General features: G+C 43.0%; 2 protein-coding genes across 2 annotated transcripts in view; one reads left to right on the top strand and one right to left on the bottom strand.

Annotated features, from left to right (window-relative positions):
- LOC138784375 (mucin-2-like) overlaps nucleotides 1-12,521 on the bottom strand; it is a gene marked incomplete at its 5' end in the record, with an annotated part of 38,766 nt that extends 26,245 nt beyond the window's left edge. Inside the window, 3 exons of the mRNA XM_069959919.1 lie at nucleotides 2,819-8,611; nucleotides 8,732-10,612; nucleotides 11,366-12,521. Of these exons, the coding sequence (XP_069816020.1) occupies nucleotides 2,819-8,611; nucleotides 8,732-10,612; nucleotides 11,366-12,521 (8,830 nt within the window). The remainder of the gene's footprint in view (nucleotides 1-2,818; nucleotides 8,612-8,731; nucleotides 10,613-11,365) is intronic.
- Nucleotides 12,522-13,026: 505 nt separating this feature from the next.
- On the top strand, nucleotides 13,027-15,117 carry LOC138784369 (uncharacterized). Its single transcript, XM_069959908.1, has 5 exons — nucleotides 13,027-13,705; nucleotides 13,796-14,134; nucleotides 14,345-14,500; nucleotides 14,648-14,785; nucleotides 14,828-15,117. Exons 1-5 carry the CDS (start codon nucleotides 13,027-13,029, stop codon nucleotides 15,115-15,117), a joined length of 1,602 nt encoding a protein of 533 aa, XP_069816009.1.
- Nucleotides 15,118-17,706: the final 2,589 nt, after the last annotated feature.

Raw genomic sequence — 17,706 nt, 5'->3', positions numbered from 1 at the left:
AGTGCCCATTGGCATCTGTGGATATTCTATGTAGCAATGCTCGCACCATCATACTGAACTCTATTTGTATGTTTTTAACATTGCGTGTAAAGATTATTGGAATAAAGTCTTAGGCCCCCTTCACACGTCCGGAAAATCTGTCCGGATTTCCTATCAGGAAATCCGGACGGATTTCCGGACTCATAGGCTAACATTGGACACGGACACCCTTCCGGATTTTTCCGGAAGGGTGTCCGTTCCGGAAAATAGGACCGGATTTTTTAGATCCTGTCCTATTTTCGTCCGGAAATCCGGCACGGACGCCCCCATAGAAGTCTATGGGAGCGCCGGAATCACGGGCATTTTCCTGATGTATATCAGGAAAGTGCCCGTGATTCCGGAATGGTAGAGAGCCAGGACCTCACCACGGGGCCGACCGCCCGCCCGCCCGCTCGCCCGCTCTGCTCCGCTCGCCCGCCCGCCCGCCCGCTCCACTCGCCCGCCCGCTCCGCTCACCCGCCCTGCTCCGCTCGCCCGCCCGCTTGCTCGCTCCGCTCGCCCGCCCGCTCCACTCGCCCACCCGCCCGCTCCGCTCGCCCGCCCGCTCCGCTCCACCCCCCCCCTCCCGGAAACTCACCACCGGCCCGCCGCATGCTCCGGACCTCCGACCGCTGCCGCCGCCCGGATCTCTGCACTGCACTCTGCCCGGACCTCAACCTCGCTGCCCGGACAGAGCAGGATCCAGGACAGGTGAGATTACCCTTTTGAGAATTACTACTCCCACCATGCTTTAATGGAGTTGCCAGGCCATGATGGGAGTTGTAGTTCTGCAGCCTGTGGCCATCCAGGTTGCAGAAGTACAACTCCCATCATGGCTCTCCTGACAGGCCATGATGGGAGTTGTAGTTCTGCAGCCTGTGGCCATCCAGGTTGCAGAAGTACAACTCCCATCATGGCTCTGCTGGCAGGCCATGATGGGAGTTGTAGTTCTGCAGCCTGTGGCCATCCAGGTTGCAGAAGTACAACTCCCATCATGGCTCTGCTGGCAGGCCATGATGGGAGTTGTAGTTCTGCAGCCTGTGGCCATCCAGGTTGCAGAAGTACAACTCCCATCATGGCTCTGCTGGCAGGCCATGATGGGAGTTGTAGTTCTGCAGACTGTGGCCATCCAGGTTGCAAAAGTACAACTCCCATCATGGCTCTGCTGGCAGGCCATGATTGGAGTTGTAGTTCTGCAGACTGTGGCCATCCAGGTTGCAGAAGTACAACTCCCATCATGGCTCTGCTGGCAGGCCATGATGGGAGTTGTAGTTCTGCAGACTGTGGCCATCCAGGTACACTAGGGGCTGTGTGGGTACCTGTGATTTATGTTGGCATACTAGACCATATTATCTCATCAGGAAATCCTGAAGGTTTTTCCTGATGATTTCCTGATGGTAAAAACGGATTACTGTCAGGAAATCCTGATACTTTCCTGATGACATTTGAGGCCTCCTGATCAGGATTTCTTGACAGTAAAAACTGACACGGACGTGTGAATGGGGCCTTAGGCCGGGTTTACATTTGTCCGGCGGTGTTTCCCTCCGGCGCATGAGAAAAGCGCCGAAGGGAAACGCATTATTGAACTGATCCCATTGTTTTCAATGGGATTGTTCAATACATGCGGCGTGTAAATAGTGACGCCGCACCGCCGGACCAACCGCACGGGAGAACGCAGCATGCGTGAATGGAGCGTCGGATGCCTCGCCGGGCAGGACGCATGCCGTTCGGCTCTGGCATCCGGCGATCCAGCCCAATGTAAAAAAATAAACATATATCTCCCCCTGTGTGCTCTCCCCCACCCCTATAGCCCCCCTGTTGCTCCCCCAGTAGTATATAGCCCCCCTGTTGCTCTTCCAGTAGTATATAGCCCTCCTGTTGCCCCCAGTAGTATTTAGCTTCCCTGTGCGCTCTCCCCCACTGGTATATAGCTCCCCATGTGCGCTCTCCCCCACTAGTATATAAGCCCCCCCTGTGCGCTCTCCCCCAGTAGTATATAGCCCCCCTGTGCACTCTCCCCCTCCCATATAGCCCCCATGTGCGCTCTCCCCTTGTAGTATATAGCCCCCTGTGAGCTCCCCCAATTAGTATATAGCCCCCCTGTGTGCTCCCCCGCAAATCCCATTGAAAATGACAGGAAAACATACTGGGGAAAAAAATGACAACTGATGAGAGCAACTTGTGACAACTGATGGTAACTGATGGAAACTGATGGAAACTGATGGTTTTTAATGAAAAGAAGGATAGAAAAACTGCATTTTTGGCATCAGTTGTGACATCACTTGTGGTCAGTTTTCAGACAAAAAACGCAACTGATGCAAATGTATATATGTAAGCCCAGCCTTATTTTTTGCATTATATGCGGCGTACAAATGTCTAGCTCTTTTTTTTTTTTTTTTTTTTTTATGGGGGGGGGGGGGGAGGGGAGTTTCTATAGGTTTTACATGGAAAAGATGAAGAATAGCCCCATGAAATAATAAACTTTAGCTAAAGAAAGCATCAACAGGTTGAGAGAATCGATTGCATGCCCATTACTCTCCTGGATGGTCTACTCTCTGCAGATCACTGATGTGCTAAGTGCTAACACATTGGTTACATTAGGGGAACAATATCAAGGGCGAAGAAGAAACCAAGAAAGCAGGTGACTCATAAAGGGAACATCAACTAAAACAGGAATATACAAGGGCAAAAGAAGAACAATAACTAAAGATCAAGCCTGTGACAAACCAAGAAAATGTGCATGTTTTGCTCTTATAACTTTAGAACTTTGAACCACAGAAAAACAATAAGAAGTACTTACTTATTGGTGGTGTTGTAGTTGTAGCAGTTGTAGTAGTTGGTGTAGTTGTAGTAGTAGTTGGTGTAGTTGTAGTAGTTGGTGTAGTTGTAGTAGTAGTTGGTGTAGTTGTAGTAGTTTTTCTAGTAGTTGGTTCAGTTGTGCTAGTAGTTGGTGTAGTTATAGGTGTGGCTGTAGTTGATGTAGTAGTAGTTGGTGTAGTTATAGGTGTGGTTGTAGTTGGAGTAATAGTTGGTGTAGTTATAGATGTGGTTGTAATTGGAGTAGTAGTTGGTGTAGTTATAGATGTGGTTGTAGTTGGAGTAGTAGTAGTTGGTGTAGTTATAGGTGTGGTTGTAGTTGGTGTAGTAGTAGTAGTTGGTGTAGTTATAGATGTGGTTGTAGTTGGAGTAGTAGTAGTTGGTGTAGTTATAGGTGTGATAGCAGTTGGTGTAGTTGGAGTAGAAGTAGATGAAACTTTGCTGGTAATATCTGCACTTGTAAGTGAAGTAGTTTTTATTGTAGGCGTTGGTGGTACAGAACTACTCGTAGACACTGTTTCTTTCTTTGTAGTATGGGCTGAAAGAGATGATGCAGAAGTTATTGTAGAAGGCGTGGTCTCCCTTGAAGTTTTTGTCACAGTTTCTGTAGGTAATGTAGCTGTTGTGGCAGATGTTTCTGTTTTTTTGGTGGTTGTGATCTGAGACATTTCGGATGTTTTTGAAATTGTACCAGGAGCAGTTTCTGATTTTGTTGAACTGGTTTCTGAAGATGGTTTTGTGGATAACAGTGTGGTTTTTGCACTTGTTGTGTAAATGGAAGACAATACTTCTGTAGTCAGTCTAACCGTTGTTGAAGCTGTCGCTGATGTCAATGACGTTTGCTTAGTTGTTACATTAGTCACAGGAGTTGTTTTTGAGCGTTCTGAGGTAACCATAGATGTTTGTATGGTTGTTACTCCAGTAGATGGTAAGGTTACAGCTGTTGTCTCTGTAGGTGTTGTCTTCGATGTAGCAACAGTAACAGTAGATGGCCCCAGTGTTGCTAATGTTGTTTTATCAGTCACAAGGGCTGTTTGTTGTGATGTTTGTTTTGTTGTTATATCAGTCAGTAGAGATGTTAGTGATTGATATTTTGTGGTGGTAGCTATTGGTGTTTCACCTCTTGTTGATATAGTTGAAGCTAAAGGAGGTGTAGTCACCATTGTAGAAACAGTTAGTAATGATGTTGTTTTTGCAGTTTGTACATCTGATGTTGGCTCTATTTTTGTTGTCATCTCGGAAGTAGTTTTAGGTAGTTTAGTGGTATACGAAGACATTTGTGTCATTGTAGACATTGTAACGGGCAATATTTCTGGAGTTGTCTCACTGGTTTTTGGAACAAGTGATGTTGTTTTGGTAGTTATAGCTGTTGTTTCCAGACTTGTTGCCAAAGTTACCGGGAAAGTTTTTCCAGTTGTTATGTCAGTTGTGAGAGCTGTTTGGCCATGTGTTTGAGTTACAAGAGTGGATTCGGATTTTGTTGTAGAAGGTGCTGGAGTGGTTACTTCTGTTGTAGATGGTGATGAATCAGATACACCCAATGATGTTCTTGTTAGCGATGTTGTCCCTAAAGAAGTTTGCAAAGTTGTTAATCTAGTAGAACTCAATAGTTCTCCAGATGTCACACTGGTCGCTGTTACCCTTGTTGTTTCGTCAGCTATAGCTGTCGATACTAAAGATGGCGGAAACGTTTGTTTCGTCGTTACTTCAGGCACAGGAGTAGTATCATCCGCAGCTGTAGGAGACAGTACCGTAGAGTCGCGCTTTGTGGTAGAATCCACCTCTGGAGTTTCTTTACTTGTAGCTACAGTTATTGGCAAAGTACTTGTCGATACCCCTGCAGTTGTACGAGCTGTTGTATACTCTGTGGTGTGTACTGTAGGGGTTGAGCTATGTTTTATGGTAGAAGCAACTTCTGATGTTCCATCTGTTACAGCAGCTGTTAGAGGAGTCGTAGATGTATGAGGGGATGTTGTGACTTCTGTTGTTCTTATATCGGTTACGGCAGCTGAAGTAATTTGCGTTGCTGTTTCTGGTTGTCTGGTAGTTAAGGATACTTGTGTGGTTGTTGCCTCTGTAGCTGTCCTGCTTGGTTGTGGAGTTGTGTTAGTGGTTGTTTCTGGAGTCGTTGTTAGCGTTTCTCCAGCTGTTATATCGGTCACTAGATCTGTTTTTGCAAGTGTTGTCTGAGTTAGGGTTGAGCTATGTTTTGCTGTAGAAGCCACTTCCGTAGTCTCTTCTCTTGTGACAACGGTGATGGCCGATGTTTTGACTGATGCCGTTTCTTCTGTTTTTCTATCAGTTACAGAAGTCAGCTGTGCTGTTGTTGAAGGGATTTCTGAAGATTTGTCTGATTGTATTGTGGTATGTACAGGTACAGTTGTTGCCTCAATGGAGGGCAATGCTGTAGCTGTCTCACTCGTTTCTGGGGTTGTAGTTAATGTTTTTCCACTTGTCACATCAGTCGCGAGAGCTGTTTCCGCAAGTGTTGTCTGAATTACTTGTGTTGAGCTTTGCTTTGATGTAGAACCTACCCTAGATGTTTCCTGACCGGTTGTTAAAACTGTAGTCGCTGTGCTCAGCGATGTTGCTTCTGTTGTTGCTGATGGTTGTATTTCTGAGGTTACAGGTAGTGTGTGCTCAGTTGTTACGTCAGTCACAAGAGAAGTTTTTTGAGTAAATATAGTTGAGTAATGTTTTGGTGTAGAGGCTACCTCTGATGTTTCTTCCCTTGTAGTACCAGTTGTAGGTGATGTTCCCTCAGGTACTGATGTGTCTTCCCTTGTAGTACCAGTTGTAGGTGATGTTCCCTCAGGTACTGATGTGTCTTCCCTTGTAGTACCAGTTGTAGTTGATGTTCCCTCAGGTACTGATGTTTCTTCCCTTGTAGTACCAGTTGTAGGTGATGTTCCCTCAGGTACTGATGTTTCTTGCCTTGTAGTACCAGTTGTATGTGATGTTCCCTCAGGTACTGATGTTTCTTCCCTTGTAGTACCAGTTGTAGGTGATGTTCCCTCAGGTACTGATGTTTCTTCCCTTGTAGTACCAGTTGTAGGTGATGTTTCCTCAGGTACTGATGTTTCTTCCCTTGTAGTACCAGTTGTAGGTGATGTTCCCTCAGGTACTGATGTTTCTTCCCTTGTAGTACCAGTTGTAGGTGATGTTCCCTCAGGTACTGATGTTTCTTCCCTTGTAGTACCAGTTGTAGGTGATGTTCCCTCAGGTACTGATGTTTCTTCCCTTGTAGTACCGGTTGTAGGTGATGTTCCCTCAGGTACTGATGTTTCTTCACTTGTAGTACCGGTTGTAGGTGATGTTCCCTCAGGTACTGATGTTTCTTCCCTTGTAGTACCGGTTGTAGGTGATGTTCCCGTAGGTACTGATGTTTCTTCCCTTGTAGTACCGGTTGTAGGTGATGTTCCCTCAGGTACTGATGTTTCTTCCCTTGTAGTACCAGTTGTAGGTGATGTTCCCTCAGGTACTGATGTTTCTTCCCTTGTAGTACCAGTTGTAGGTGATGTTCCCTCAGGTACTGATGTTTCTTCCCTTGTAGTACCAGTTGTAGGTGATGTTCCCTCAGGTACTGATGTTTCTTCCCTTGTAGTACCAGTTGTAGGTGATGTTCCCTCAGGTACTGATGTTTCTTGCCTTGTAGTACCAGTTGTAGGTGATGTTCCCTCAGGTACTGATGTTTCTTCCCTTGTAGTACCAGTTGTATGTGATGTTCCCTCAGGTACTGATGTTTCTTCCCTTGTAGTACCAGTTGTAGGTGATGTTCCCTCAGGTACTGATGTTTCTTCCCTTGTAGTACCAGTTGTAGGTGATGTTCCCTCAGGTACTGATGTTTCTTCCCATGTAGTACCAGTTGTAGGTGATGTTCCCTCAGGTACTGATGTTTCTTCCCTTGTAGTACCAGTTGTAGGTGATGTTCCCTCAGGTACTGATGTTTCTTCCCTTGTAGTACCAGTTGTAGGTGATGTTTCCTCAGGTACTGATGTTTCTTCCCTTGTAGTACCAGTTGTAGGTGATGTTTCCTCAGGTACTGATGTTTCTTCCCTTGTAGTACCAGTTGTAGGTGATGTTCCCTCAGGTACTGATGTTTCTTCCCTTGTAGTACCAGTTGTAGGTGATGTTCCCTCAGGTACTGATGTTTCTTCCCTTGTAGTACCAGTTGTAGGTGATGTTCCCTCAGGTACTGATGTTTCTTCCCTTGTAGTACCAGTTGTAGGTGATGTTTCCTCAGGTACTGATGTGTCTTCCCTTGTAGTACCAGTTGTAGGTGATGTTTCCTCAGGTACTGATGTTTCTTCCCTTGTATTACCAGTTGTAGGTGATGTTTCCTCAGGTACTGATGTTTCTTCCCTTGTAGTACCAGTTGTAGGTGATGTTCCCTCAGGTACTGATGTTGGTTCTTCTGTTTGAGCATCAGAAGTTGGTTGTATTCCTGTTATTGGATCTTTTGAAGTTTTGTCGAGTTGTGTTGTAGTAAGTAAAGGAGATGTTGACAAAGTTATTGCCTCCGAGAGGGTAAAAGAACCTGTAGTTGTCTCACTTGTTTCTGGATTTCTCTGTGTAGTTTCCTCATACATGGTTGTTTTCGGAGTTGTTACCAGTGATGTTTGCTCAGTGGTTATTTCACTCACGAGATCTGTTTCTGCAAGTGTGACTCTAGTTACTAGGGTGGACTCTTGTCTTGTTGTAGAAGATTCTTCTGAGGTTTCGGCTCTTGTGGTTATAGCCATGGATGGTGAGTCCACTGATGTTTCTTTTGTTTCTGCATCAGTTGTTGGTTCTTTTCCTGTTATAGGAATTTCTGAAGATTCTTCCAGTTGTTTTGTGGTCAGTAGAGACAGTGATGGTGTTTCGGTAGAGAACAATGTTTCTGTAGTTTTTTTACTTTCTTCTGGAGTTGAAATTATAGTTGTTTTGTCAATTATAGTTGTTCCAGATGTTGTATCAGTAGATGGTAGAGTTTCAGCTGGAAATGTAATGGAATGTGTTGCTATAGTACTGGAGAGAGTCAAAGATGTTGGTTCTGATGATGGAGTGAAAGGTTCTGTAGATTCAGATTGTGTAGAAGAGGTTTCTGCTGTTGTGAATCTTGTTGCTGTCTCTTCTGTTGTTATATAAGATTCTGTAGATGTCTCTGTTGTGAGTCTTATTGTTGGTGATGTCTTCTCTGTTATGTCAGATACAGGATATGTTTCAGCGGTTGTGAGTGTTGTTGTTGGTGATGTCTCTTCTGTTGTTATATCAGGTTCTGGAGATGTCTCTGTTGTGAGTGTTGTTGTTAATGTCTCTTGAGTTGTTATATCAGTTTCTGGAGATGTCTCTGTTGAGAGTGTTGATGCTGGAGATGTCTCTTCTGTTGTTATAATAGATTCTGCAGATGTCTCTGTTGTGAGTGCTGTTGTTGTTTTTGGTGATGTCTGCTGTGTTGTAATTACAGATTGTGAAGATGTCTCTGTTGTGACTGTTGTTGAAGATGTCTCTTCCGTTGTTATATCAGATTCTGGAGATGTCTCTGTTGTGGGTGTTGTTGTTGGCGATGTCTCTTTTGTTGTTATTTCAGGTTCTGGAGATGTCTCTGGTGTGAGTGTTGTTGTTGGCGATGTCTCTTCTGTTGTTATATCAGATGGTGGAGATGTCTCTGTTGTTGTTGTTGGTGGTGTCTCTTTTGTTGTTATAACAGATTCCGGAGATGTCTCTGATGTGACTGTTGTTGGTGATGTCTCTTCTGTTGGTTTATCAGATTCTGGAGATGTCTCTGGTCTGACTGTTGTTGGTGATGTCTCTTCTGTTGTTATATCAGATTCTGGAGATGTCTCTGGTGTGACTGTTGTTGGGGATGTCTCTTCTGTTGTATTAGATTCTGGAGATGTCTCTAGTGTGAGACTTGTCGGTGATGTCTCTTCTGTTGTAACATCAGATATTGGAGATGTCTCTGTTGTGAGTCTTGTTGTCGCTGATGTCTCTTCTGTTGTTATATAGGAATCTGAAGATGTCTCTGTTGTGACTGTTGTTGGTGATGTCTCTTCTGTTGTTATAATAGATTCTGCAGATGTCTCTGTTGTGAGTGCTGTTGTTGTTTTTGGTGATGTCTGCTGTGTTGTAATTACAGATTGTGAAGATGTCTCTGTTGTGAGAGTAATTGTTGGAGATGTCTCTTCCGTTGTTATATCAGATTCTGGAGATGTCTCTGTTGTGGGTGTTGTTGTTGGCGATGTCTCTTTTGTTGTTATTTCAGGTTCTGGAGATGTCTCTGGTGTGAGTGTTGTTGTTGGTGATGTCTCTTCTGTTGTTATATAAGATGGTGGAGATGTCTCTGTTGTTGTTGGTGGTGTCTCTTTTGTTGTTATAACAGATTCCAGAGATGTCTCTGATATGACTGTTGTTGGTGATGTCTCTTCTGTTGGTTTATCAGATTCTGGAGATGTCTCTGGTCTGACTGTTGTTGGTAATGTCTCTTCTGTTGTTATAACAGATTCTGGAGATGTCTCTGTTGTGAGTGCTGTTGGTGATGTCTCTTCTGTTGTTATATCAGATTCTGGAGATGTCTCTACTGTTGGTATTTCAGATTCCAGAGATGTATCTGCTGTTGTGACTGCTGTTGGTGATGTCTCTTTTGTTGTTAATTCAGATTCTGGAGATGTCTCTGTTGTGAGTTTTAATGTTGCTGATGTCTCTTCTGTTGATACATAAGATACTGGAGATGTCACTTTTGTTAGTGTTGTTGTTGGTAGTAATGTTGTTGTTTGTGGTGATGTCTCCTTTGTTGGTATATCAGATTCTGAAGATGTCTCGGTTGTGAGTGTTGCTGTTGGTGATGTCTCTTCTGTTGTTAGATCAGAGTCTGGAGATGTCTCTGGTGTGAGTGCTGTTGTTGATGATGTCTCTTTTGTTATTATATCAGATTCTGGAGATGTCTTTGTTGTGAGTGTTGTTGGTGATGTCTCTTCTGTTGTTATATCAGATTCGGGAGATGTCTCTGGTGTGACTGTTGTTGGTGATGTCTCTTCTGTTCTATCAGATTCTGGAGATGTCTCTGGTGTGACTGTTGTTGGGGATGTCTCTTCTGTTGTATTAGATTCTGGAGATGTCTCTAGTGTGAGACTTGTCGGTGATGTCTCTTCTGTTGTAACATCAGATTTTGGAGATGTCTCTGTTGTGAGTCTTGTTGTCGCTGATGTCTCTTCTGTTGTTATATAGGAATCTGGAGATGTCTCTGTTGTGACTGTTGTTGGTGATGTCTCTTCTGTTGTTATAATAGATTCTGCAGATGTCTCTGGTGTGACTGTTGTTGTTGTTGGTGATGTCTCTTCTGTTGTTATATCAGATTCTTGAGATGTCTCTGTTGTGAGTGTTGTTGGTGATGTCTCTTCTGTTGTTATATCAGGTTCTGGAGATGTCTCTGATGTGACTGTTGTTGGTGATGTCTCTTCTGTTGTTATATCAGATTCTGGAGATGTCTTTGTTGTGGCTGTTGTTGGTGATGTCTCTTCTGTTATATCAGATTCTTGAGATGTCTCTGATGTGACTGTAGTTGGTGATGTCTCTTCTGTTGTTATATCAGATTCTGGAGATGTCTCTGGTGTGACTGTTGTTGGTGATGTCTCTTCTGTTGTTATATCAGATTCTGGAGATGTCTCTAATGTGACTGTTGTTGGTGATGTCTGCTGTGTTGTAATTACAGATTGTGAAGATGTCTCTGGTGTGACTGTTGTTGGTGATGTCTCTTCTGTTGTTATATCAGATTCTGGAGATGTCTCTGATGTGACTGTTGTTGGTGATGTTTCTTCTGTTGTTATATCAGATTCTGGAGATGTCTCTGGAGTGAGTGTTGTTGGTGATGTCTCTTCCGTTGTTACATCAGATTCTGTAGATGTCTCTGGGGTGACTGTTGTTGGTGATGTCTCTTCTGTTATTATATCAGGTTCTGGAGATGTCTCTGGTGTGAGTGTTGTTGTTGGTGATGTCTCTTCTGTTGTTATATCAGATTCTGGAGATGTCTCTGATGTGACTGTTGTTGGTGATGTCTCTTCTGTTGTTATATCAGGTTCTGGAGATGTCTCTGATGTGACTGTTGTTGGTGATGTCTCTTCTGTTGTTATATCAGATTCTGGAGATGTCTTTGTTGTGGCTGTTGTTGGTGATGTCTCTTCTGTTGTTATATCAGATTCCGGAGATGTCTCTTTTGTGACTGCTGTTGGTGATGTCTCTTTTGTTGTTATATCAGATTCTGAAGATGTCTCTGCTGTAACTGTTGATGTCTCTTCTGTTGTTATATCAGATTCCGGAGATGTCACTGGTGTCAGTGTTGTTGTTGGTGATGTCTCTTCTGTTGTTACATCAGATTCCGGAGATGTCTCTGTTGTGACTGTTGTTGGTGATGTCTCTTCTGTTGTTACATCAGATTCCGGAGATGTCTCTGTTGTGACTGTTGTTGGTGATGTCTCTTCTGTTGTTATATCATATTCTGGAGATGTCTCTGGTGTGAGTGTTGTTGTTGGTGATGTCTCTTCTGTTATTATATCAGGTTCTGGAGATGTCTCTGGTGTGAGTGTTGTTGTTGGTGATGTCTCTTCTGTTGTTATATCAGGTTCTGGAGATGTCTCTGATGTGACTGTTGTTGGTGATGTCTCTTCTGTTGTTATATCAGATTCTGGAGATGTCTTTGTTGTGGCTGTTGTTGGTGATGTCTCTTCTGTTGTTATATCAGATTCCGGAGATGTCTCTTTTGTGACTGCTGTTGGTGATGTCTCTTTTGTTGTTATATCAGATTCTGAAGATGTCTCTGCTGTAACTGTTGATGTCTCTTCTGTTGTTATATCAGATTCCGGAGATGTCACTGGTGTCAGTGTTGTTGTTGGTGATGTCTCTTCTGTTGTTACATCAGATTCCGGAGATGTCTCTGTTGTGACTGTTGTTGGTGATGTCTCTTCTGTTGTTACATCAGATTCCGGAGATGTCTCTGTTGTGACTGTTGTTGGTGATGTCTCTTCTGTTGTTATATCATATTCTGGAGATGTCTCTGGTGTGAGTGTTGTTGTTGGTGATGTCTCTTCTGTTATTATATCAGGTTCTGGAGATGTCTCTGGTGTGAGTGTTGTTGTTGGTGATGTCTCTTCTGTTGTTATATCAGATTCTGGAGATGTCTCTGATGTGACTGTTGTTGGTGATGTCTCTTCTGTTGTTATATCAGATTCTGGAGATGTCTCTGGAGTGAGTGTTGTTGGCGATGTCTCTTTTGTTGTTATATCAGATTCTGGAGATGCCTCTGATGTGAGTGTTGTTGGTGATGTCTCTTCTGTTGTTATATCAGATGGTGGAGATGTCTCTTGTGTGAGTGTTGTTGTTGGTGATGTCTCTTCTGTTGTTAAATCAGATTCCGGAGATGTCTCTGGTGTGACTGTTGTTGGTGATGTCTCTTCCGTTGTTACATCAGATTCTGGAGATGTCTCTGGGGTGACTGTTGTTGGTGATGTCTCTTCTGTTGTTATATCATATTCTGGAGATGTCTCTGTTGTGACTGTTGTTGGTGATGTCTCTTCTGTTGTTATATCATATTCTGGAGATGTCTCTGGTGTGAGTGTTGTTGTTGGTGATGTCTCTTCTGTTATTATATCAGGTTCTGGAGATGTCTCTGGTGTGACTGTTGTTGTTGGTGATGTCTCTTCTGTTGTTATATCAGATTCTGGAGATGTCTCTGGTGTGACTGTTGTTGGTGATGTCTCTTCTGTTGTTATATCAGATTCTGGAGATGTCTCTGGGGTGACTGTTGTTGGTGATGTCTCTTCTGTTGTTATATCAGATTCTGGAGATGTCTCTGATGTGACTGTTGTTGGTGATGTCTCTTCTGTTGTTATATCAGATTCTGGAGATGTCTCTGGAGTGAGTGTTGTTGGTGATGTCTCTTCTGTTGTTATATCAGATGGTGGAGATGTCTCTTGTGTGAGTGTTGTTGTTGGTGATGTCTCTTCTGTTGTTAAATCAGATTCCGGAGATGTCTCTGGAGTGAGTGTTGTTGGTGATGTCTCTTCTGTTGTTATATCAGATGGTGGAGATGTCTCTGTTGTGACTGTTGTTGGTGATGTCTCTTCTGTTATATCAGATTCTTGAGATGTCTCTGTTATGACTGTTGTTGGTGATGTCTCTTCTGTTGTTATATCAGATTCTTGAGATGTCTCTCTTATGACTGTTGTTGGTGATGTCTCTTCTGTTGTTATATCAGATTCCGGAGATGTCTCTGGAGTGAGTGTTGTTGGTGATGTCTCTTCTGTTGTTATATCAGATGGTGGAGATGTCTCTGTTATGACTGTTGTTGGTGATGTCTCTTCTGTTGTTATATCAGATCCTGAAGATGTCTCGGTTGTGAGTGTTGTTGGTGATGTCTCTTCTGTTGTTATATCAGATTGCGGAGATGTCTCTGGTGTGACGGTTGTTGGTGATGTCTCTTCTGTTGTTAAATCAGATTCCGGAGATGTCTCTGGTGTGACTGTTGTTGGTGATGTCTCTTCCGTTGTTACATCAGATTCTGTAGATGTCTCTGGGGTGACTGTTGTTGGTGATGTCTCTTCTGTTGTTATATCATATTCTGGAGATGTCTCTGTTGTGACTGTTGTTGGTGATGTCTCTTCTGTTATTATATCAGGTTCTGGAGATGTCTCTGGTGTGAGTGTTGTTGTTGGTGATGTCTCTTCTGTTATTATATCAGGTTCTGGAGATGTCTCTGGTGTGAGTGTTGTTGTTGGTGATGTCTCTTCTGTTATTATATCAGGTTCTGGAGATGTCTCTGATGTGACTGTTGTTGGTGATGTCTCTTCTGTTGTTATATCAGATTCCGGAGATGTCTCTGGAGTGAGTGTTGTTGGTGATGTCTCTTTTTTTGTTATATCAGATTCTGGAGATGTCTCTGGTGTGACTGTTGTTGTTGGTGATGTCTCTTCTGTTGTTAAATCAGATTCCGGAGATGTCTCTGGTGTGACTGTTGTTGGTGATGTCTCTTCCGTTGTTATATCATATTCTGGAGATGTCTCTGTTGTGACTGTTGTTGGTGATGTCTCTTCTGTTGTTATATCATATTCTGGAGATGTCTCTGGTGTGAGTGTTGTTGTTGGTGATGTCTCTTCTGTTATTATATCAGGTTCTGGAGATGTCTCTGGTGTGAGTGTTGTTGTTGGTGATGTCTCTTCTGTTATTATATCAGGTTCTGGAGATGTCTCTGATGTGACTGTTGTTGGTGATGTCTCTTCTGTTGTTATATCAGATTCCGGAGATGTCTCTGGAGTGAGTGTTGTTGGTGATGTCTCTTTTTTTGTTATATCAGATTCTGGAGATGTCTCTGGTGTGACTGTTGTTGTTGGTGATGTCTCTTCTGTTGTTAAATCAGATTCCGGAGATGTCTCTGGTGTGACTGTTGTTGGTGATGTCTCTTCCGTTGTTATATCAGATTCTGGAGATGTCTCTGGGGTGACTGTTGTTGGTGATGTCTCTTCTGTTGTTATATCAGATTCTGGAGATGTCTCTGGTGTGACTGTTGTTGGTGATGTCTCTTCTGTTGTTATATCAGATGGTGGAGATGTCTCTTGTGTGAGTGTTGTTGTTGGTGATGTCTCTTCTGTTGTTAAATCAGATTCCGGAGATGTCTCTGGAGTGAGTGTTGTTGGTGATGTCTCTTCTGTTGTTATATCAGATGGTGGAGATGTCTCTGGTGTGACTGTTGTTGGTGATGTCTCTTCTGTTGTTATATCAGATGGTGGAGATGTCTCTGGTGTGACTGTTGTTGGTGATGTCTCTTCTGTTGTTATATCAGATTCCGGAGATGTCTCTGGTGTGACTGTTGTTGGTGATGTCTCTTCTGATGTTATATCGGATTCCGGAGATGTCTCTGGTGTGACTGTTGTTGGTGATGTCTCTTCTGTTGTTATATCAGATTTCGGAGATGTCTCTGGTGTGACTGTTGTTGGTGATGTCTCTTCTGTTGTTATATCAGATTTCGGAGATGTCTCTGGTGTGACTGTTGTTGGTGATGTCTCTTCCGTTGTATCAGGTTCTGGAGATGTCTCTGGTGTGAATGCTGTTGGTGATGTCTCTTCTGTTGTTATATCAGATTCCGGAGATGTCTCTGTTGTGACTGTTGTTGGTGATGTCTCTTTTATTGTAATATCAGATTCGGAAGATGTCTCTCCTGTGACTGTTGTTGATGATGTCTCTTCTGTTGTTATATCAGATTCCGGAGATGTCTCTGCTGTGACTGTTGATGTCTCTTCTGTTGTTATATAAGATGGTGGAGATGTCTCTGTTGTGACTGTTGTTGGTGATGTCTCTTCTGTTATATCAGATTTATGAGATGTCTCTGTTATGACTGTTGTTGGTGATGTCTCTTCTGTTGTTATATCATATTCTGGAGATGTCTCTGGTGTGAGTGTTGTTGTTGGTGATGTCTCTTCTGTTGTTATATCAGATTGCGGAGATGTCTCTGGTGTGACGGTTGTTGGTGATGTCTCTTCTGTTGTTAAATCAGATTCCGGAGATGTCTCTGGTGTGACTGTTGTTGGTGATGTCTCTTCCGTTGTTACATCAGATTCTGTAGATGTCTCTGGGGTGACTGTTGTTGGTGATGTCTCTTCTGTTGTTATATCATATTCTGGAGATGTCTCTGTTGTGACTGTTGTTGGTGATGTCTCTTCTGTTATTATATCAGGTTCTGGAGATGTCTCTGGTGTGAGTGTTGTTGTTGGTGATGTCTCTTCTGTTATTATATCAGGTTCTGGAGATGTCTCTGGTGTGAGTGTTGTTGTTGGTGATGTCTCTTCTGTTATTATATCAGGTTCTGGAGATGTCTCTGATGTGACTGTTGTTGGTGATGTCTCTTCTGTTGTTATATCAGATTCCGGAGATGTCTCTGGAGTGAGTGTTGTTGGTGATGTCTCTTCTGTTGTTATATCAGATTCTGGAGATGTCTCTGGTGTGACTGTTGTTGTTGGTGATGTCTCTTCTGTTGTTAAATCAGATTCCGGAGATGTCTCTGGTGTGACTGTTGTTGGTGATGTCTCTTCCGTTGTTATATCATATTCTGGAGATGTCTCTGTTGTGACTGTTGTTGGTGATGTCTCTTCTGTTGTTATATCATATTCTGGAGATGTCTCTGGTGTGAGTGTTGTTGTTGGTGATGTCTCTTCTGTTATTATATCAGGTTCTGGAGATGTCTCTGGTGTGACTGTTGTTGTTGGTGATGTCTCTTCTGTTATTATATCAGGTTCTGGAGATGTCTCTGATGTGACTGTTGTTGGTGATGTCTCTTCTGTTGTTATATCAGATTCCGGAGATGTCTCTGGAGTGAGTGTTGTTGGTGATGTCTCTTTTTTTGTTATATCAGATTCTGGAGATGTCTCTGGTGTGACTGTTGTTGTTGGTGATGTCTCTTCTGTTGTTAAATCAGATTCCGGAGATGTCTCTGGTGTGACTGTTGTTGGTGATGTCTCTTCCGTTGTTATATCAGATTCTGGAGATGTCTCTGGGGTGACTGTTGTTGGTGATGTCTCTTCTGTTGTTATATCAGATTCTGGAGATGTCTCTAATGTGACTGTTGTTGGTGATGTCTCTTCTGTTGTTATATCAGATGGTGGAGATGTCTCTTGTGTGAGTGTTGTTGTTGGTGATGTCTCTTCTGTTGTTAAATCAGATTCTGGAGATGTCTCTGGTGTGACTGTTGTTGGTGATGTCTCTTCTGTTGTTATATCAGATGGTGGAGATGTCTCTGGTGTGACTGTTGTTGGTGATGTCTCTTCTGTTGTTATATCAGATGGTGGAGATGTCTCTGGTGTGACTGTTGTTGGTGATGTCTCTTCTGTTGTTATATCAGATTCCGGAGATGTCTCTGGTGTGACTGTTGTTGGTGATGTCTCTTCTGATGTTATATCGGATTCCGGAGATGTCTCTGGTGTGACTGTTGTTGGTGATGTCTCTTCTGTTGTTATATCAGATTTCGGAGATGTCTCTGGTGTGACTGTTGTTGGTGATGTCTCTTCTGTTGTTATATCAGATTTCGGAGATGTCTCTGGTGTGACTGTTGTTGGTGATGTCTCTTCCGTTGTATCAGGTTCTGGAGATGTCTCTGGTGTGAATGCTGTTGGTGATGTCTCTTCTGTTGTTATATCAGATTCCGGAGATGTCTCTGTTGTGACTGTTGTTGGTGATGTCTCTTTTATTGTAATATCAGATTCGGAAGATGTCTCTCCTGTGACTGTTGTTGATGATGTCTCTTCTGTTGTTATATCAGATTCCGGAGATGTCTCTGCTGTGACTGTTGATGTCTCTTCTGTTGTTATATCAGATGGTGGAGATGTCTCTGTTGTGACTGTTGTTGGTGATGTCTCTTCTGTTATATCAGATTTATGAGATGTCTCTGTTATGACTGTTGTTGGTGATGTCTCTTCTGTTGTTATATCATATTCTGGAGATGTCTCTGGTGTGAGTGTTGTTGTTGGTGATGTCTCTTCTGTTATTATATCAGGTTCTGGAGATGTCTCTGGTGTGAGTGTTGTTGTTGGTGATGTCTCTTCTGTTATTATATCAGGTTCTGGAGATGTCTCTGATGTGACTGTTGTTGGTGATGTCTCTTCTGTTGTTATATCAGATTCCGGAGATGTCTCTGGAGTGAGTGTTGTTGGTGATGTCTCTTTTTTTGTTATATCAGATTCTGGAGATGTCTCTGGTGTGACTGTTGTTGTTGGTGATGTCTCTTCTGTTGTTAAATCAGATTCCGGAGATGTCTCTGGTGTGACTGTTGTTGGTGATGTCTCTTCTGTTGTTATATCATATTCTGGAGATGTCTCTGTTGTGACTGTTGTTGGTGATGTCTCTTCTGTT

This window comes from Dendropsophus ebraccatus, chromosome 1 (genome assembly GCF_027789765.1).
Source record: "Dendropsophus ebraccatus isolate aDenEbr1 chromosome 1, aDenEbr1.pat, whole genome shotgun sequence".
Lineage (NCBI taxonomy): Eukaryota > Metazoa > Chordata > Amphibia > Anura > Hylidae > Dendropsophus > Dendropsophus ebraccatus.
Note: the sequence above shows the minus strand (reverse complement) of the source record. Positions and strands in the feature narration are given on the sequence as shown.

Coding starts and splice junctions, on each gene's coding strand:
- LOC138784369 (XM_069959908.1), top strand. CDS start 13,027: ATGACTGTTGTTGGTGATGTCTCTTCTGTTGTTATATCAGATTCCGGA. Junction 13,706..13,795: donor CTCTGGAGTGAGTGTTGTTG/GTGATGTCTCTT, acceptor TTGTTAAATCAG/ATTCCGGAGATGTCTCTGGT. Junction 14,501..14,647: donor CTCTGGAGTGAGTGTTGTTG/GTGATGTCTCTT, acceptor TTGTTATATCAG/ATTCCGGAGATGTCTCTGGT.